The 22,003-nt window shown below is 38.6% G+C and overlaps 1 protein-coding gene across 13 annotated transcripts in view; it reads right to left on the bottom strand.

The window, feature by feature from the left end:
• Nucleotides 1-22,003, bottom strand: part of CADPS2 (calcium dependent secretion activator 2) — a 545,419-nt gene that overhangs the window by 400,966 nt on the left and 122,450 nt on the right. For all 13 annotated transcript variants that reach the window (XM_047095962.1, XM_047095960.1, XM_047095958.1 and 10 more), the window contains exon 2: nucleotides 13,838-13,951. In XM_047095962.1, coding sequence (XP_046951918.1) covers nucleotides 13,838-13,951 — 114 coding nt within the window. The remainder of the gene's footprint in view (nucleotides 1-13,837; nucleotides 13,952-22,003) is intronic.

Consider the following 22,003-nt stretch of genomic DNA (forward strand, 5'->3'; position numbering starts at 1 on the left):
TGGGTTCAAGCCCTACAACAGGCTCTGTGCTGACAGCTCAGAGACTGGAGCCTGCCTCAAATTCTGTCTCCCTCTCTTTATGCCCCTCCCCTACTCACCCAGTCTCTCAAAAATAAACAAAGAATTTTTAAAAAACACTGACACACAAAACCACCTATGAGAGACAGCAAGTAGACTTAATTATTACAGCTTTAAATACTATTAGATGTATCCATAGGAAGCTTTTTTATTAAAAACATATTGGCAGTTTTGTATCATTCAACTGAAAAGCTACCATCTCAAATGTAATATGTGCCACACACTGTGGTACATTAACATGCTTAATCTAATTTTCACAGCTTCACAGAAATCACCAAGTGTCAACTACTATGTACATAAAACTGTCACATAGACGTAGGTGACAGCACATTCAAGTCTTCTTAGGTTTACTCTGTACAGAAGGGAGAACTTAGAAGAGTGATGTGGTTTCAGTCCTACCTACTCCAAGCCAGTAAAGTTGGCCCAGGGTGATTTTAATCATCAACTGCTCATGTATCTATCCGTCCAAACACACTGGAGTCTTTGAGGTCAAGGGACCTTGCTTATCCATCTTTGTATTTCCAGAGCATAAGACAGTACCTGATTAGCATTTCAATGTTTATTAGATGAGCTATTTCACTCAAAATTGATTACTTTATGTCTCTATGTTCTTAGCATATATAAGCCATGGTTTCCCGTTCTGAAAGAGCATTTAATTAGGAAGGAATACACATAATATGAATTAAGTGCTGAACTAGGCAAAAAAAAAAAAAAAAAATCGGGGGGAGGTACTTTTGGGAAAGCAATGCTCCAGGTAATAAATAGCTCACATCTAACACTGGGCTTGGCAATTTAATCATCGACAATCCTGGGAGGGAGATGCACTAGCACCGTTTTACAGATGAAGAAAATGAAGCAGCAAGGTTCAGTTCTAGGAGTCACACAGATAGGTGTTAAATCTGCAATCCCAGCACAGAAACAAAACACACTTTTGTCTGCCCGCTTTCACCCCTTATGCTTACACCCTCTTCCCTCTGTATTGAAGTCTTCAAAAGTCCTCTAAGATTTCTAACCATTTTGGTAATAGGATCTTTTTTGGCAGTCTAGTAAAGCCTATGAATCCCTGAGGATAGTGCTTTTAAACAAATTCACAGGATTACAAAGAAAAGCAGTTTTACTGAAATACAGTTATAAAAAATATTTTAAAAGCCAATGTGTGGCAGGAAGTTTATATGTATCGTTAATAACTCATTAAGAAGATGCAATACAGAGGGCACCTGGGTGGCTCAGTCAGTTAAGTGTCCGACTTCAGCTCAGGTCATCATCTTGCAGTTCATGGGTTCAAGCCTCGTGTCAGGCTCTGTGCTGACAGCTCAGAGCCGGAGCCTGCTTCAGATTCTGTGTCTCCCTCTCTCTGCCCTTTCCCTGCTCACGTTCTCTCTTCTCTTGTGCTCAAAAACAAACACTAAAAAAAAAATTTTTTTTTAAGATGCAATAAGGTATTAAAAGTACTGTTGTTTCAGTGTAGCTCATGAATGTAAACAGTATTTCAAGATAGCTGCAATGAAATATGTGATAGGAAGAAACATGTATTTTGATTGGAGATAAAGCCACAGATAATAGCCAGTACTACTGTAGCTTGTTTTCTACATTCATAAGTAAATGCTAAATTTTAGTTACAGATTAGCGAAAATAAAGGTGTAATGTTTTTCCATCTGAGCTCAGATTCCCTGAATTCTATCCAGATTAAGAACCTCAGCTGTAGGGTGCCTGGGTGGCTCAGTCGGTGAAGCATCCAACTGTGGCTCAGATAGGTTCATGGGTTCCAGACCCACGTAGGGCTCTTTGCTGACAGCTCAGAGCGTGCTTCGGATTCTGCGTCTCCCTATCTCTCTCTGCCCCTCTCCCGCTTGCATGGTCTGTCTTAAACAAATGGATATTAAAAAATATTTTTAAAAAAGATCCTCAGCTGTAAATTATAATTCATCAGCTTCTCTCTGACATCTTTCTCTTTTAGCATTCTTCATGATCCTTCCTCTCATTACAGCTAGGAATGCTGATACTCTGTCTTTACCCTTAATGGAACAGCTAGTACTTTAGGAGCAAAGTAGCAGTCAAACACCTGGAGGGTACCTGCATAGCACCTCACACACAGTGAGTGGAAGGCTGAAGGATTATGAGATAAATGCATACAACTTTTATATTATCCCTTTGGCTAAAAATAGTAGGCACTTCCAAAGCAGCTTGACAATTTTTTTCAAATAGTTATCCTCCATCAAGACACCAAATCTTCTTTCACCAGCTCAACTACTTTTAAATAAAACTCCCATCACAGATTTGTATGCAAAAGAATGTTCCTGTGATTTTTTTTCAATATGTGAAATTTATTGTCAAATTGGTTTCCATACAACACCCAGTGCTCATCCCAAAAGGTGGCCTCCTCAATACCCATCACCCACCCTCCCCTCCCTCCCAACCCCCATCAAAACCCTCAGTTTGTTCTCAGTTTTTAAGAGTCTCTTATGCTTTGGGCTCTCTCCCACTCTAACCTCTTTTTTTGTTTTTTCCTTCCCCTCCCCCATGGGTTTCTGTTAAGTTCCTCAGGATCCACATAAGAGTGAAACCATATGGTATCTGTCTTTCTCTGTATGGCTTATTTCACTTAGCATAACCCTCTCCAGTTCCATCCATGTTGCTACAAAGGGCCATATTTCATTCTTTCTCATTGCCATGTAGTACTCCATTGTGTATGGAGAATTTCTTTATCCATTCATCAATTGATGGACACTATTTCTTTATCCATTCATCAGTTGATGGACATTTAGGCTCTTTCCATAATTCTCTGTGATCTTCTGAAAAGATCAGAAGAACCAGTACCTTCATGGACACTGAGGTTTTTTTGTTTTAACTGTAAAGTGTTAAAGGATAAGGACTAGGTCTTCAGTGTGTTTTGTGGAGGTATCAAACAGGCCTTTCAATAAGTACTTTGAAAACAGTTAATAGAGGTATTCAAGTTATATGAGCTAAGAAACAGATGATCAATGGCAATCTTAGCTGGTCATTGTCTTGCATATTTTACCTGCTTAATACCTTATGCTTTTCAAGACCATAGCCTATTCATTTTTTAGGACAGAGAAAAACTTAGACATACCAAGGTGAGACCAGCCCCCACTGGGACTATGCTAACAAGGGTACATGGGATTCCTCTCAAGATCTCACCCCTGAAAGCAGTGAAAGACAAGGCTTTAAAAACAATTTCAGGGGCATCTGGGTGGTTCAGTCAGTTAAGCATCTGACTTCGGCTCAGGTCATGATCTCGAGGTTGATGAGTTCAAGCTCCACATCGGGCTCCATGCTGACAGCTCAGAGCCTGGATCCTGCTTCAGATTCTGTGTCTCCCTCTCTCTCTCTGTCCCTCCCTTAAAAATAAATAGAAGTTCAACGCTAAAAAGTTCTATGAGGGGCACCTGGGTGGCGCATTTGGTTAGGCGTCCGACTTCAGCCAGGTCACGATCTCGCGGTCCGTGAGTTCGAGCCCCGCGTCGGGCTCTGGGCTGATGGCTCAGAGCCTGGAGCCTGTTTCCGATTCTGTGTCTCCCTCTCTCTCTGCCCCTCCCCTGTTCATGCTCTGTCTCTGTCGCAAAAATAAATAAACGTTGGAAAAAAAAAAAAAAAAAAAGAAGTTCTAATGAGTAAACCTGACAGAAGATAAGGAGAGGAAAGGCATTCAACTTAAGAGTGACATTTAAGTAACCACAAAGCGTCTTGATGCTTTCAGGGTCATAAAGCATCAGGGAAAGGGATTATTTAACTCCTGAAACTTTTTGAAAATTGAAAAATGCTCCAGGTAATCAAAGAAATTAACTGTAGAATTAGAAACAACTTTCTGATACCAAAAAACAATCCACATAAGATATAACTTGCCTAATTAGGTAAGTCAAAGCACAATAGTTTTTCAAAGACATGTTAACCTTAGGGTGACATAATTTAACAAATGACACTAAACAACTTCTCAAAGACACTTAAAGAGCATTTCCCTTAAAAAATGTAATCTGTGACCCAACAGCTCATCCATCACAAAGCACCAGCAGTGATACCAGTCAGATTCTCTAAGCACTAATGTGGAATTTTCCCGGGAGGAGGATATGGCTTTGCTGACTTGCATTTTATTGAAAGAACTGAGAGTGCCTGATAGAAAGCATGATAGTTGGACCAACATAGGTCTAAATTCTTCCTGGATCATGATGTTAGGCCAAAGTAGAACATGCCTGTGGTGTGACTCAAAAATAAGCACCTGATATGCTGTTCTGAAGGGACACAAGCACCCCAATGTTTACAGCAGCACTATCAACAATAGCCAAAGTATGGAAAGAGCCCAAATGTCCACTGATGGATGAATGGATAAAGAAGATGTGGTGTATATATATACAATGGAGTATTACTCAGCAATCAAAAAGAATGAAATCTTGCCATTTGCAGCTATGTGGATGGAACAAGAGGGTATTATGCTAAGCAAAATTAGAGAAAGACAAGTATCATATGATGTCACTCATATGAGGACTTTAAGACACAGAATAGATGAACACAGGGAAAGGAAGCAAAAATAATGTAGAAACAGGGAGGGGGACAAAACATAAGAGACTCTTAAACATGGAGAACAAACAGAAGGTTACTGGAGGGGTTGTGGGAGGGGGGGATGGGCTAAATGGGTAAGGAGCATTAAGGAATCTAGCCCTGAAACCACTGTTGCACTATATGCTAACTTGGATGTAAATTTTTAAAATTTAATAAAAAAAAAAAAAGCACCTGAGATAGGGCAAAACTCAGAAGTCTACCTTTGTCATGTGGTAACCCTAAATGGAGAACTCTCACACTGGGTTTGGGGATTAGAGAATGCTGGCCTGAAGTAAGCCACAGATACTTCTGTTCTTTGTGGCTACCTGGCTTGGATTAAATTTCCAAATCACCAGCCAAACTGGAAAGCTGCACTAGGTCTACTAACCCATAGCCCATGGTAAAGATACAATATTGTTGTCTTAAAATGCAAAGAACATAAAGAGTTAAGAGATAAAGGTCTAACCATGCCCTCTACCACAAATACGTTATATGAGCTTGAAAAACAAAGACAATTTCTTCTAAAAACATGTGAAGAGGAGGAAAATGGTCAAACCAGATTTGCTTCAAACATCATCTACCTTCAAACAACAAAATCATACAATCTATAGACTAACCCTTCTTCACCATGAAATGGATGCCATCAAGAAGGTAGGCAGGTCTACAAAACTCACTGACAGAGAGCATCAAGGAAGCTCCCCTGAACAGAAATAGGAATCTCAGACATGAAAACATTTTCCAGATTCTTACAGAATACTTAATTGAAAATGCCATCCTTAGAATTTAAGAAAATGTGATGTGAAATAAAATGGCTAATATCAAAAATAGCAAACGCGATGTGATCCGCAGAGCTCAATGCAAATTTAAAACCTCACTTCTCATTACTGGTTACTGGATTTCATCTGTGAATGTGCTGACCTTTTTTTACACCCTCCTGCCACAGGCTGCCAATCTTGGTTTACTCAGCAATCATCAATTCCCTATGAAAAAATAGGCCTTTTCCATGGCATTATTCACATTGTAAAAGATTTTGACAGGTCAAACATCCCTTGGAATATGAAAAGTAAATCTTTCTATCCCAAAGTAAAATGATAAAGAAACTTTCATCAAAATATTTAAATGCAGGCCTGCTCAGCCTCTCTCTCCTTTTAGTTGGCACACACTAGACAAAGGAACACTCAGGCTGTACAGTAAAATAACGACAGTAATTACATAAAACAAGACAAAACGCATTAAAACGCTCTCAGTTTTCACAAATCATCAAATATCTATACTTGTAATATGTGACAATTTTATCATTGAGGTGAAATGGGGGGGGCAAGTATCAAGGTCAGAGATTAATAATCTCTATCCTCCAAACAGATCCCAGTCTTTCCATTGATCTTCATCTCCAGGGTTCTCATTCTAGTTCATAGGTCACTGTCACCTCTACCTGGACCACAACAGGCAACCCTTGAGGTCAACCTTTTAAAAAGCTCTACACACAGTGTGGGGCTTAAACTCATAACCCTGAGATTAAATGTCCTATGCTCTACTGCCTGATCCAGCCAGGCACTCCTGCACTTAATTTTTACGTAACAGGAACGCATACCCCAATTTCCATGGAAGAAGCAGGCCGAAGTTCCTTGGTGTTCTGGACGAGAAAGATCGTTTTGCTTTGTCTTAATGTGTTTATCTAAGAATTCAAAACTATGGCTCAGGTATTTGTCGGAGGACAATAGTATCAAGCCAAGCTCCTCTATTTGTTCTTTTCATTTTGGAGATGTAAGAGCACACAGGACAAAGAAAGGAAAAGTAGCAAGACACAAATTACCCTTCAGGGACTGGTGCAATTAGAGGCAGTCTGAGATCATCTTCCCCCTTCAGGCACAGCAGTGACAGGAGTTACACCAATATTAGCTACTGACAGAGCAAAGAAAGGCAGTAGCTGGAAGTATGATGGAAAGCACGGTCACAAGTGATTTTTGAAGAAGAAAATCCAAAGCTAACAAAATAGGGTATAGGTTCTACTCTGTATGTGAACAGATCTTTCATTCCACCAGAACAGGAAATGAATCACTACTGGAGGTAAGGAAACGTGCAAAAAAAAAAAAAAAAAAAGATAAATGACCACAGCATAACAAAGGATTAATAGTTTTCTTGCTGTATAAAAAACACCCATAAACTCAGTATTTGACAGAATATCCAAATGGAAAAATGGACAAAGGATATGAACAGGTAATTCAAGAAATATGAATGACCAATAGAGACTGTCAAAACCACACTAGTAAAACAGAAATAAGTGAACCAAATAGCTGGCATTTATTTTATGGTAATACCAAGTGTGAAGGAAAAAACTGGCACTCTCTGGGTGCCTGGGTGGCTCTGTTAAGCGTCCGACTTTGGCTCAGGTCCATGATCTCACAGTTCATCTGTTCGAGCCCCGTGTTGGGCTCTGTGCTGACAGCTCAGAGTCTGGAGCCTGCTTCAGATTCTGTGTCTTCCTCTCTCTCTGCCCCTCCCCTACTCATGCTGTCTTTCTCTGTCTCAGAAATAAACACATTAAAAATAAACTTTTTAAAAATGAGGCTCTCATTGTTTTTACCACAAGTTATTACTACTTTTGAGGGCAATTTAGTAACTGGTATGAAGAGTAAACAATGCTCATTTCAGATCATCCCGTAATACCACCTGCAGAAATTTATCAAAAATAAATGAGTATGAATGACCATTTCAGTACTTTAATAGCTAAAAATGGAAAAAGTTGGAACATCTATTAAAAAAATTAAAAGATACATGGGTTTTATTTTTATCAATGGTGTATGTATTATGCACCTATTTAAAACCATGTTTATGGTGAACATTTGCTGTTAAAGAATGCTCATGACAGGGGTGCCTGGGTGAGTCAGTCAGTTAAGCATTCGACGACCGATGACTCTCAGTTTCAGCTCAGTTCATGATCTCACAGATCGTGAGTTTGAGCCCCGCACTGTGCTCCATGCTGTCAGCATGGAGCCTGCTTGGTATCCTCTCTCCCCTTCATTGCCTCCCCACTCCCTCTCAAAATAAACTTAAAAAAAAAAAAATAGTCTTGACATAGTAGTACATAAGGAAATTCAAATGATTCCAGTTTCTTATGTATAAAAGAGAAACGCTAAACCGTTGAAAGGAGTTATTTACAGGTTTTGCAATTACAGGTGATTATTTGTTTTCTTTTCCTTTTTTAAAATAGTAGTATATTTTTTTACAACAGTTTTAGGATAGCAAATTTTCCTGTTTAGTTTTTAATTCTCTAACATAAACATGTATTACTTCTACTCACAAGTGTTCTTCAATAAAGTAGACATTTTCTGAATCCAAGAATTTAAAAATGCATTTTAAATAAAAGTATGCAATAAAAGGGCGAAAATTAGAGCTCACTATATTTTGAGATGAAAGTAATTTTTCATTTTATATAAAATTTGAACACTGAAGAGAAATTTAAGTTAGTGAAAGAATTTTCATTTTTTCTTATTAGCAAGTAGAAATTCTGGAGAGCACATGGTGGTGGTCGTGATGGTGGGGACAAGACTAACGTCAATATATTTTTGGCAATTTTTAAACACTAAACGCCCCTATAACCCTTGTCCATTCTTCAGAACCAGAAGAGAACATAAACAAGTGGAAGTAATAGAAAAAATCACACCCTTTCTGAAAAGTTGTGAAGAAAACCAACCCACAAAGAAAAGCTCCAACATCTTGGTTTTTTTTTTTTTACCTTCCCCCACAATAACAGAACTTGAAAGCTTGTTGGGCTGAAAGCAAGTAGTAAGCAATTGTATACTCTTGGAAATTTCTGAGAAAAGCCATTTACTTTCCCACATATCTGTTATAAATCACACTGTCATTGGTTGTATTTGGATAAAGTCCACTTGAGTCTTGTGAAACAAGCATATATCTGATGGGAAGAATAAGTTGGAAAGTTTTATGTTGTAATAAAACTTATGTTTCCCCATTCCCAGAATCAGCTGAAGTTTCCTAAGTTGAAAAGCAAAACACACACAAAAAAAAAAGGCAAGAAAAAACAAATACGTAGACTTAATATCCATTTATGCTTTCCTCCAGACAATAAGTTACCTGCAGCAGTTAAAAAAAATTAAAAAAATAAGAAAAAACAACAAAACAAAAAACTTGAAAGGAAGAAAATTTCAATTAAAAAAAGCACGGTAGAATCTAACAACCATTAGCAATGACGAAATTATCAAGAGAATAACTGCTAACTTTTATTAAGTAGCTATATACACTACCTGCCATTTTCCTCTTTTCCCGTTCTGGTCCCTCTGTACCATATGGCTGCCTCGTTAGGTAGTTTAGATGCCTGGATACAGTTTTCTAATTATGCTTAGCTTTATGGTGAGAAAGACTGGTGCGATTTCAAAAACAGACTTACTCTTAGTACTTTATAGGCCAGTATTTAAGCCAAACTTAAGACATCTTATTAAAATCGATGTGATAAAAATTATGTTGTCCAATAGGAATCATTACCTTCATAATATATAATTCTGTGTAAGTGACATACTGAATAGTATTCATGGTATTTATTAAAACAAAGACCTGAAGAAGCACACCCAAGAGGGCACCACATAAAATACCAAATCCCAATCCTGTCATGATCTAGTTGAAAGAAATTATCTTTTAAAGTAATGAATGTACCTTGAAGAAATGTGTATTTTGAGTCATATTAAGATCCAGTTGCTAAAAAGTAATGCAAACCAAATATCTGAAGTTACAAGCAAAACAAAAACCAGGCAGGTAACTCTGGTCTTTAAAAAAAAATTAAAAATTACAAAAAAGATATACAACCAAGCTGGAAAAGATGCCATAAAAATCACTAAATAGCATTTATGAAACTAAAGAAATAAAAATAAAGTCAGTAGCATACAGACTTTGGGAGAACTTTGGTTCACAAAGTATGAAGATGTACTATCAGTTTTATTGGTAATACACATTTATTAGGGTTTTTCATGCCTATCATACTTAGAAATGGCCATTGCAGCTAAAGGCTACAGAACCTAATAAATGAGAAAATTACTACTGATAAGATTAGTAGTTGAAAACAATTATATATAGCAAACAACAAAGTATCTCTGAAAACAGACCTCAAAGGATGTGAGAAGCCAAAACATAGATCATAGAATCATAGAATACTAAGTTAGAACATGAAAATTCAACCAGACTTCTAAACTATCTGAAATCTGTTTTTTGGGTTTTTTTTTTTTAATTGGTTTTTGAGAGAGAGAGCATGAGCAGAAGAGGGGCAGAGAGAGGGAGACACAGAATCCAAAGCAGGCTCCAGGCTCTGAGCTGTAAACAAAGAGCTGGATGAGGGGCTCCAACTCAGGGACCATGAGATAATGACTTACAGTCAGAAGCTTAACCAACTGAGCCACCCAGGTGCCCAAGTAATTGCAACTTCTGAAGAACAAATCATGAATGAGAACATTTATAACCAAAGCAAATTCCATCGCAATACTGAAATACTCTTAGAAAAATACTGTTGTGCGGGAAAATAAGCAATTTCTACATAGAGAAATAGGTGCTACAATACTCCTTCACTTAGCCAACAAATAGCTACGGAATGCATTTGTGTTCTACACACTGGGGATACAATGATGACCAGGACAAAAACAGATCCTTCAGGAAACACCTATTCTAGTAGTTGTAAGATCTAGTTCAACATGTTTCTCAAAATACAGTGAATTAAAATCTACTTCTAAAAAGCTTTAGGGGAGGGGTGCCTGGGGGGCTCAGTCTGTTGAGTGTCCATTTTCAGCTCAAGTCACAATCTCAAGGGTTGGTGGGTTCGAGCCCCACTTGGGGCTCTGTACTGACAGCTCGGAGCCTGCTTCGGATTCTGTGTCTCCCTCTCTCTGCCCATCCCCCACTCATGATGTATGTGTCTCCATCTCTCAAAAATGAATAAATGTTTAAAAAAAAAACTTTAGGGGAGGAGCAACCGGGCAGCTCAGTTGGTTAAGCATCTGGCTTTGGATTTTGGCTCAGGTCATGATCTCATGGTTCGTGAGAGAGCCCTGCCTAGGGCTCAACACTGACAGCTCAGAACCTGCTTGGGATTCTCTCTCTCCACCCCGCTCATTCTCTGCCCCTCCCCCACTTACACTGTCTCATGCTCAAAAAAAAGAAAAAAGCTTTAATGGAAAGAGAGGTTTTAGTTGTGCTACTAATTAGCAATACAGATTTTGACACTTGTCAGTTTCATCTCTAAAATGAGATGAAGTCTGTTTAAAAGGTTTATTCAAGAATAAAAATAATTTTGGGGAGCGCCTGGGTAGCTCAGTCGGTGAGATGTCTGACTTCAGCTCAGGTCATGATCTCACAGTTCTGAGTTCAAGCCCCGCGTTTGGCTCTGTGCTGACAGCTCAGAGCCTGGTGCCTGCTTCGGCTTCTGTGTCTCCCTCTCTCTCTGCCCCTCCCCTGCTCATGCTCTGTCTCTGTCTCAAAAATAAAGAAAAACATTTTTAAAAAATAAAGTATTTTTTGAAGTGCTTCACACATACTACCTGACACAGGTGTATTCAAAATGGCAACCGTGAAACAGCTCTATCAGAATGTTTCTGAACATCTAGGTTCAGGTTTAACTCAGATGCTTACCAGACAAGTCCTATAACATCTGTGAGATTTAGTTTCTAACCTCTCATTTGTGGGTAATATGTGTACTCTTTACTAGAGACACTGGAAGAAAAAAATTAGGGATTTTTATTGAGCCATAAAAAATACCTCATAAAGGTACCAGAGGCTACCAGCACTGTTAGTCACAGCATATGTACAAAAATAGGACTTCTGAGGAAAAAAACTGCAAAGTTTTTTTTGCCGTATTTACCCAACAAAATACCCCTGTTGAAGAGTTTAAATACCAACTGTGTGCCACCTTGAGAATAACTCCCAAATGTAAATCAGGAATGCTGCCTCCATAAACACGATTAATATCACCAATCTTAACACGGCTTTGAGAGTTGCACAAAGGCAAGGTGGATACAGTCTCACGCTGGCTAGAAATAGTATCCAGAAGACTAGAAAATGCTTGGTCACCCAGTCCAACCACCTCTTCAGTTCTTGCGACTCTTTTTGCAACAATCCCAGCAAATCATCATCTAATTCCATTGTTCAGAAACCTACCAACTGCAGGAGAACAACCTGAGGAGCTTTGGTAAGGACAGATTCTGAAATTCTGACTCACAAAGTCCAGGGCAAAGTTCCAGGACCGGTTTGTGCAATATGCCTCCCAAGTGATGTGCAAGTGTAGCCAGAATCTAGCCTCTGGTGATGCTGCTCTCACCAGCCATTCTGCATTTGGGGCGTGCGACAAAACTCTGATGTTAGGTTGGCATCTCCCCACTTTAGTTTCCACCTTAGGCTAGTTTTGCTGTTGGCTCCACAGACACCTAATCCATCTCCTGACTAAACATTTCTCACTTCTTGAAACAACCTACATGTGATATGTTCCAAACATGATAACCCTAAATTTGTCCACATCTTTATACAGGACACCAAGAGAACAAAATCCCCATGTAGGATACAATGAGGACACACTTTCATTACAATTCAATCTCTCCAGTGTCACAGCTTAAGTGTGCCTCTTGTCAAAGTGTGACCATATCACATTATGCTTTTTAATGTGCTTAATAACTTATTTTGGAATATACTTTACTTTGGAATAATTTCAGATTTACATGCAAATTGCAGATATAGTACTGCACGCTCTCACACACTCCCCTCACCCAGACTCAGTTTTTCCTAATGTTAACATAGCCAGTGGCCACAGTACATTTCCCCAAACCAAAAATGAGCCGGTTGATTTTTTAAATTACATTAAAAAAAAATTTTAATGTTTGTTTATTCTTGAGACAGAGCACAAATGGGAGAGTGGCAGTGAGAAAGGGAGACACGGAATCCAAAGCAGGCTCCAGGGTCCAAGCCATGAGCACAAGAGCCTGACGTGGGGCTCGAACCCACAAACCGTGAGATCATGACATGAGCCGAAGTCGGACACTCAACCGACTGAGCCACCCAGGCACCCCGTTTTTGTTTTTGTTTCTTTTTTAACACAAATTACTTTCCAGGACCTCCATTTCCTTCATCCCGAACACAGACCTTTGGCTATTCTTTCATTACACGAGGCTACTACTACAGGTCCTTATATTTCATATATACTTTATTTATTTATATGTATTTATATATATAAATATATCCTATACTTTAAGATCTTTTGAGTCGAGATCCAGTTGGACACGTCATTGCTGTCATGAAATCCATGCCATACAGACATTTGGTAAGCAAGACTTCCAAACGTTCATACAACTCAACAGGCCAACTCTTGGGCTAATACAAACCTCCCTCAGGTGGCATGAGGGACCTCCGAACGCCTACCATCAGTAAATGACAAATGCAACCAATTATCTGTACATCCAGTGATTTTTCATGCAAAGATATTCCCTGCATCAGGCAAGTTCTGACCTACCGCATCTCCACATTTTCCTTTTACTAGTTCGCATGTTCTGCTTCTACAGCTAAAGATTTCGACTGTCTACACAGCAAAAGGAATGCACCCCCACCCCCCACCAATGACTCTGAAATGCTTAGGATAAAAAGGGATTTCTCTAAATTTAATATCTACTGGCAACTCACTGAAGCAGTTAATGACCATGTGTGAAAACTGGTGCTCATGGGAAATCCACAGAGAATTCCTGATGAATCACAAACTAAAATCAGAATAAGCAAGGTGGTATTGGTAGTATTATTCCTCCAGGAAGAAAAAAGAATTCAGTTTATCCTATTGAAATTAGTACCAGCCTTAATTATAAAGGCTAGGGCACACAATGGTACAAGATAGTAATTTACTATTAAAATTCTGATTAAAAAGGATAATTTAGACGTGTGGACCCAAAGATAGCTATACTCACCTGTATCAATCACCGCCAGAAGACTTTTCTCAACAGTTTACTTCTCCTGAAAAGATGTGAATAATTTCCAATTCTGTTTATCTCTCCAAGCCAGGTTGTGGAATTAGAGTTTTTAAATTGCAAAATAAATTCCACAATGCTTTCAGGAAGGTTGCAAACTCACAGCCTTCCTATCATACCAGTGAGTTCCTTAAAATAGGAAAGCCATTTTTAAAAATCTTTCTAAGAAGCATCAAAATATCAAAAACAAAGCTCTTTAAACTTACCTCATAGTAACTCCGAACTGCATTGCAAAATGCTTCATCAGCCACAATTTGAGTTTCTCCGTTGAGGAAGGCCTGGAACCTTTCTTTCAGTAACTGCAATTGTTGCTTGTTAAGCTAGAAGAAAAAGAGGGAATTAGCTGAAAAATCAGCCAATCTGAGAAATGTGACAATTCATAAAAATTTTAATAGCCAGAAATTAGATCTGACACTTAGAATTAGCTTTATGTTAAAAAAAAAAAAAAAAAAAAAACCAAAAAAAAAAAACAAAAAACTAACAACTCCTACTACTTATACTATGGCTCAATTTTAAAACATTTCCAATTCACTTCCCCATACTCTGGAATCCTAACATTGCAATGCGATACAAGTTTCTATGCCAGATGTAGCTCCTAGGTTTACTACCCTGGTCTCTTTGTAGAAACAGGTAAAATCTAAAATTCGGATGAGAAATGAACTGTTGTGCAAAATTGCCAGCTGTCCTGAGCACAGAGAGCAGAGAGAACGAGGGTCCTTGGAAGTGAGTGAACAACAGCCACCTTTGATGAAGACTAACTGGAAGACTGCAAAGGACAGAGGACCCTGAGAAAGTATCCTCTGGAAAGAACATCTTTTGGATAGCACAAATTTGAATTCCATGAACATATCTCAATGCTTGAGGGGAGATAAAGAATGGATTGGAAGACAAATCCAGAGAACAGAGAGGCAACAGGCAGACAGAGCATGCCTTATATAAGCATACCAAGCAAGAGCTATACGCCACGGAGGGGAGTTCAAGTTCACAACCAGATTTCCTCACCCTGGGTCTGGCTGCCATAATGATTACTAAAGGTGTGTGGGACATGAACCATGACTTACCAACTATATCCTATAGTCATCAGTGACAAGCAGAGTCAGCTGTTTGTAGGGCTCAAGGCAATAGGAGACTCAGGAGCCCGTTATTAAAAATTGAAGGATTTCGGGGCGCCTGGGTGGCGCAGTCGGTTAAGCGTCCGACTTCAGCCAGGTCACGATCTCGCGGTCCGTGAGTTCGAGCCCCGCGTCAGGCTCTGGGCTGATGGCTCGGAGCCTGGAGCCTGTTTCCGATTCTGTGTCTCCCTCTCTCTCTGCCCCTCCCCTGTTCATGCTCTGTCTCTCTCTGTCCCAAAAATAAATAAAAATGTTAAAAAAAATTAAAAAAAAAAAATTGAAGGATTTCAAGACAGTAGTAACAGCACTTTCCACCAAGCATGGGCCCTCTGAAGCATGGAGCCCTGTGCAACTGCCCCTGAAGCCAGCCCAGAATACAGGGCACAGACTTCACTAGAGGTGGGGCACACTAGGTCCCACAGCAGTTGAAAGTGCTTACCTGCTGAGAGAACAGTCTTGCAGGGGGGGAAAAAAAAACCCACAATGCCAACATACATAAGGAACAGGAAAAAGTGATCTTTCCATTTCATTCATTCCTCATCAGACTATTAAAGAACTCATTCCAGTTCTGGATTCTACAGAGAGATACGAAACATTTGGAAATATGCTAAAGATAAAATGATTAAAAAAGGATTAGGAAGGAAGGCTAAATAAACTGCAACGATTTGGCTTCCAAAAGAAGGCTGATGTGCCCTAAGTTTAAATCTGTTCAAAAGGCTTATTAAGATGCCATTCCAATAGGAAAGACAAGCGCTTTCAAAAGAAAGGGGGTTTTATTCAGGAATCTAACAAATAAGACAGTTTCTAGAGAAAATGCTGCTGGTAGTGACAGACTTACACAGAAACGTCCTATTGTACCCCAGCATAAGATACCTCTTGGCCCTGAGCAGCAGAGAAGAAATACCACTCCATTTTTTTTTTTTTAACCTTATCGCCTTCATTTTAGGGAAAGCTAAACCAAGCTCAAATGCAGAACTATCACCATTATATTACACTTTCCGCTTTATAACATAAGGAAAATCAAAGCAGGGACCTTTTGTGTGTAAGTACTGGCAAGGCAAATGGAGTCCACGACTTTAGCTCTTGAAGCATGGCTCACACAAAAGGACCAGATGGAAACAGGACAGCAGTTGTTGAGAGCACATTAGCTGCCAAGCCCACGAACTGCCAGCAAGGGCTTCAACTTGCAAACCAAGTGTCCAGGTAACACAATGAACATGGAAAAATGTGCAAATGACAACGAACTGGAAGAGATCTTACTGAGCTTTCTCCCCATCTCCCTCATTTGAGATATATATATTTTATGTATTTTATACATTTACACACACATTATATATATATATATATAAAGTAAATAGCTTTCAAAAACTGGAGACTTCTTCATTCAATTGTCTTATCAGATGCATTTTGTTCTTTACAGTGTTTATTGTGCCATTGTACCAATGAGTTACTTCTTTTGGGGGATTACGGCATGGAAAATTCATAATACCAATTAGGTACATGATATCTGAGAAAACAGTCTTCTTAGAAACTCCAACACTGTTGGTATAAGTTCATAAACAGGCCAGAGGCATCTAGCTAAATATCCAACTTCAACTTTTTTTTTAACAATTACTGCAGTTACATTTAAGACCTAAAATGACAGCCACCATTACAGTAATATATATAAAAAAAAAAAAAGTCAACAAAGTACTTTTTTAGTATAAAAGTCTATATTTCCACAAAAGATACGGAGAGGAAAAAAGGAAATTAAATTTAAAATCTAGCAGCAGGGATAGCTGTTTAGAAAGTAGAGTTCCCTAAAATCTATTTGCATTATCAAAATAAATATTACACATCAACAGATAAAGACTAATGGAATAAACCAAAGAATTAGGTCTAAGTACACTCAAAAGATGGTCTATTTAATGAATGGGGTTACAAGAAGTGGGTAGCCAAACATAAAAAAATTAAATTGTATCATCACACACACTGTTACAGTCCAAATTAAAACTTTTAACATAAAAACATGAAAACGTAGAAGTGCATGAAGAAGAAAATTCTTTTAAACACTAGCATGTGAAAAGATCTTTCTAACCATGAATGCAAATCTGCAAGTCATAAATTTAATTACAAATACACTAAACATAAATTCTCCATGGCAAAAAAATCATAGGCAAAAAAGTTAGAAAAAGACCAATGAGGGGTGAGGAAAATACATGTAACTCCTATCTTAAAGAGCTAATTTCCAAACACAGATCCCAGACACTGTAAGAATCTGACAACAGAGAAACAGACCAAATGGATATATCCAGAGAAATGACTCTTAAGCTATGAAAAAGCATGCCTAACTTCATTCATAATAAGTAAAATGCAAATTAGATCTACATGACAGAGGAAGGATTCTGGGAAGATGGTGGAGTGGGAAGCACCAGAAATCTCTCCCACCTAGCCTACAATTGCATTGGCAGTTTCTGTCTGATATAAATATTTTGGAATTCTGGAGTCTACTGAGGGCTTGCAACTTACAGGGGAAGACTTGAATGTAAATTGTGGTTAATTCGGGCCAATTTTAGCTTCTAGCACAGTAGCAGCTGGTCATCCCCCACCCCTCCACTCAGTGGCAGCAAAAAGCAGAAAAAAGCTAACAGCCTAAATTTTCATAAATAGAGGGCTAATAAATGCTATATCCAAACAGTGGCAATACTATTTGCTCTATAAAAAGAAAAAAGTTCTCTTCTGTATGGATATGAAAAGATCTGCAAAATATCTTGGGGGAAGGAAGCTAGTTATAGAACAGGGTATAAAAATAAGCCACCACTCCCATTGAAAAGGGGCAAAATTAGAACACGCATGTGAATATGTTTCCACACGCAGATGGAAACTAGAGAAGGATGGCTATGGGCACTGGACAGATGGAAAATAAGTAAAAAAGACTTTTCAACCTATACTGCTATATTTATTTTAGATTTTAACTCATAGGACTCTTCACTCAAATTTTAATTTAGATTTAAAATAAGCTATGAGAGCAACTTTCCACATGTTTTAACACAGAACAATTACGATCCATTGCATATAGTTTAGATCTCATCATCCTGCAGGGAGACTGGACAACAGATGACCTGATTTTTCAGTTCTCCTTTCAAGTGAAAGATTGGAACTTGACAGTCCCACTTTTTTTGTTGTTGTTGATTTTGGGGTGTTTTTTTTTGTTTGTTTGTTTGTTTTTTGTAGTAACATCTCTAGACCAGGAAAAAAAAAACAACTCAGAATAAAACTGTAGCAGTCATCTTATTTAATATTCTGATCAATGCATTAAACTTTACAAAATCCCTATGAAGACATCTCTCAGCCTCCCTTGGAGTCTATTAAAGCTAACACACACCTTCATTGCCTCACAATGAAGCCTATACAAATTTTCAAGAATTGAAACTTGCTTCCCTTCCCTTAGGACTTTCACACAATCCTAGTTCTAGCACCAAGACAAAACAGACTAAACATTACTTTCTTCAACATAGCTGTTCAGGAACTGGAAAACAGGTACTGGCTTATTTGTGAGTCTTTGCCTTCTCAAGATAAAGTCTGCCAGTTCCCCAACATCCTAAAGGTTTCTTCATAAATTAAACATTCAACCATTAAATAGAAGTTCGTTACAGGTAAGTATAAAAAAAGCACATTGGAAGATGTAACATACAAATGGAGCTCATAACAATAGTAATGTCCGTCTTAAAAGTACTGAGTCAACTGATCATAATTCTCCTAAGACAGTGTGGGCAACACAGAAGGGGGGGGGGGACCACTTCCCACATTCTAATCACTCTTAATTCAAACCAAAAACAAATGAACTCTTCTTGGCAGTCACATCAACTGACTCACGTCATGCTTATAAACAAAAATTTCTATAACATTCTTACCTGCGTTTCATTAAGCCATGTTTCATCTTGCCAGATTTGGTCTACTATTCCAGTTGATTAATGTTTTATTAGAATTCTAATTCCTTCACCCAATGACCAAATAACACTCCTAGCTTTATGTCCACTAACATAAGGTGGTATCTGTAGTCTTCAACTGGGGGAGTCATTTTAAGAAACCTTCAGCTGAGGATTAAGAAACAGGAAACCTGTCATTACATGGATTCACCCAAGTTTGACACAATCGATTAACATTCTTCAGGGTAGCTGACTTTATTAGGATTCATCCTATATTTTAGTTTTGTCCATATACTGCCTTCACAAGAGTATACTTACCAATGAATGCATAACGTTTTTCAAATAGAGAAAACTCTGATGCAAAAATTATCCAACGGGAATTTTTAGAGAGCTTTTTATATGAAATTAAATTGCAGAAACTAGAACATAAATATCCTTGCAAATATCTAAATACAGCCAAGAGATTAGGCTTATAAACAGAACATTCTGAATACTGACAGCAAAAGCTAAGTTTTACGACTTCTGGCTGGCAGTGATAATTTATCCATAACAACTGCCACAGAAAAAACAATTTTCAAAGTTCAGATATGTTTTATGTTTCTTAGGTGTTTTTTTCATTTTCAAATTAGATTCTAGCATTTTCATTCTAACTCATGACCAACTGAAGACTTACATCAGCATCTTGACTACAGCAGGAAACCAGCCATTTATGTTAGTCAGGAATTTGGGAATCCAGCAAGCACTGCTGTGCAAAGCCTGTCCTGACCTGTGCTCCCCATCAAGAGCCTTCACACTCATGGTGAGGCTGTGTGACATCCACGTAAAAGTGACCACAGATTCCAAAGCAAAGTGGGTATGGTACCTCCCTCTAGGATTGGAGAATGGGTCACGGCGTATGCATACCTTGAAGAGATACTAACAAATATTTTTCAAGAAAATGAAAGGATTTACTCCAGGCACAGATGGTCTCTGAAATACACAAGCATAGCTTTAATGCCTATTAGTGAGATATACTAAAAGATATTAACAGAAAAAGACTAAAGTAGAGATGCTTTTTTCATTTTTCCCTCCCTACCAACATTCTGGCAGTCAAAAAGATCTATACAAAACCATTGGGGAGAGGCGCCTAGGGTGACTCAGATAAGCATCCCACTCTTGGTTTTCACTCAGGTCATGGTCTCGGGTCCTGAGATCCACCGCCACCGCAGTGACAGGGTCTGTGCTGGACATGGAGTGTGCATGAGATTTGATCTCCCTGTCCCTCTGCCCCTCCCCCACTCGTATGCACACTCTCTCTCCAAAAAAAAAAAAAAAAAAAAAAAAAAAAAAAAGACACTATTAGGGCAAAATAATCCACACCTTCCAGGTTTCCAAAACCACAAACCTCTCCAAACTGCCTATCAGTAGAAAAACAGAGGGACCGTGGCCAGCTCTCATAAGTTATAAAGCCCGTGGAAGGCATTGCTATGTTTCCTAGCCAAATAACTTTTCTTGCCCCCTTCTGTAAGCACAGATATTTGGAACAGTGAATACTCCTGGCTAAGACTACAAACAACAGCTTCATCTAGTATTTCCAAGTTAAGGCTTAAGAGATGTAAGCAAGTGTGTGCAACTTGCATGAGACCCTAAAAGGTAGCTGAAGAGCCAATTTTTATCTCTTTCCTCTTTTCCTACTGACTGGAATTTGAGGTGTTTGCAGTAACTCTCAGGTTGGCCCATAAAAATGGTGGAAGATAGAAAGAGCCTGATGCCCTTTTTGATGTGGAAGAGCCACTGTAACCCTGGACCATCTACACCCCAATTTCCTTTATGTAAAAGGGAAATAAGCCTCTATATACCGATCACTCTTATCTGGAGTTCATTATCAATATAGCAATGAAACAAATCCTAACTGATACAAATCCCGGTGAGATACCCAACCAGGGTGAAAATGCCATCCCTTGCTGGTAAGCTTATCTTAGTTCTGAAATAGAATATTCATTCCATGTGTTATTTTATGTAAAAACAAACAAACAAACAACAAAAAACCATCTAGTAAACTTCACCCAATGAACAGTGAAGCCTAGGGTTTAAGTGCCTGATGGAGGCTAAAAATAAAGCTATCTGCCAGACTGAATTCTATTGTCCCACAGTATTGAAAGTGGGTATTAAAAAGCCCCAAATCTGCTTTAAAACATTTTATAATGAAATGTATACAGTCATGAGTAGAAAGAGCAAAATCCCTCTGAATAGACAGGCTGCAGGCTAGTCTTAGCCACTAAGTGAACTACTTCTATCCCCATTCTCACTGGCCTCCTAAGACAAATTCAAGCCTCAGCAAAATTACATGCCATGATGGGATTGGAGGGTGTAGGGGGATGCTAGTAAATACTGGACCTAGACAAGTTAAATCCATGAATTCCATCAATTTCCTTGTTGCACTAAACACATTCCACACGTGTTTCATTCAATCTTCCTTAGTCTCCTATAAAGTGTTCATCTTCATTTTATACATGAGGAAATTAAGCCCAAAGAAGTTAAGCACTTTGCCTAACTTCACATCTGATAAAGGGGCAGGGGAAGAATGTAAACCAGTATCCTGGTCTAAAGTCTATATTCTTTCTAATCACCATACTACTGTTTTTGCTCAGTCACTCTCCACCCCCCCCACCCCCAACCAGTTAAGAGGTGTTTATCACTGTCCATTGTGTCACAGATAGTTTGTATGTTTTCTTTTGCTTATTAAAGTCTCCCCACTAGAATAAAATCCACATCGGGATAAGAACATGATTTTAACACACAGAACATGCTCTTTTTTTTTTTTTTTTAAGAATGAACAAATGAACAAACATATACCAGCCGCTATGACACTATTCCTTACCAGGACAGCTACATCCTCCACTCTCACGCTCACCTACCCCAACAAAAATGTTGGCTTATCATGCAGTCATAACACCTCAAGACTACCTCAATCCATCACAACAGATCAGACAACAGCTTATCAGACAGGTTCACCTACTCATTAACAAGGTTCTACATGACAAACGACAGTAATAAAGATAACAGGCTGCAGTGCCCGACTGCCTTTGTTTCCAGGATCCCCCACAATTTGTAGGCTCTTCAGGTCACTTACCCTCAAGGTCTCCAGTTCCTTATCTACACAATGAGGATGGTAGCAATCTACAATAAGGCTGTTCCCAGTAATGGAGAAAAACTGCTTAACACACATTAAACGCTTTGAACTGTTACCTATTATTTTAGAAATACATGGGGATTTTGTTTCCACAGTGGCAGAGACCAGAGACAAAAACCAATCTTAAGATGGATGCAGAGGGACCATTAAAAATAGACTGCCCAGAGCTATGCTGTCCAG

This window comes from Lynx rufus, unplaced genomic scaffold, assembly GCF_022079265.1.
Source record: "Lynx rufus isolate CCGP_SWC_20201006 ecotype Redwood Valley unplaced genomic scaffold, mLynRuf1.p SCAF_4, whole genome shotgun sequence".
NCBI classification, from domain to species: Eukaryota; Metazoa; Chordata; class Mammalia; order Carnivora; family Felidae; genus Lynx; species Lynx rufus.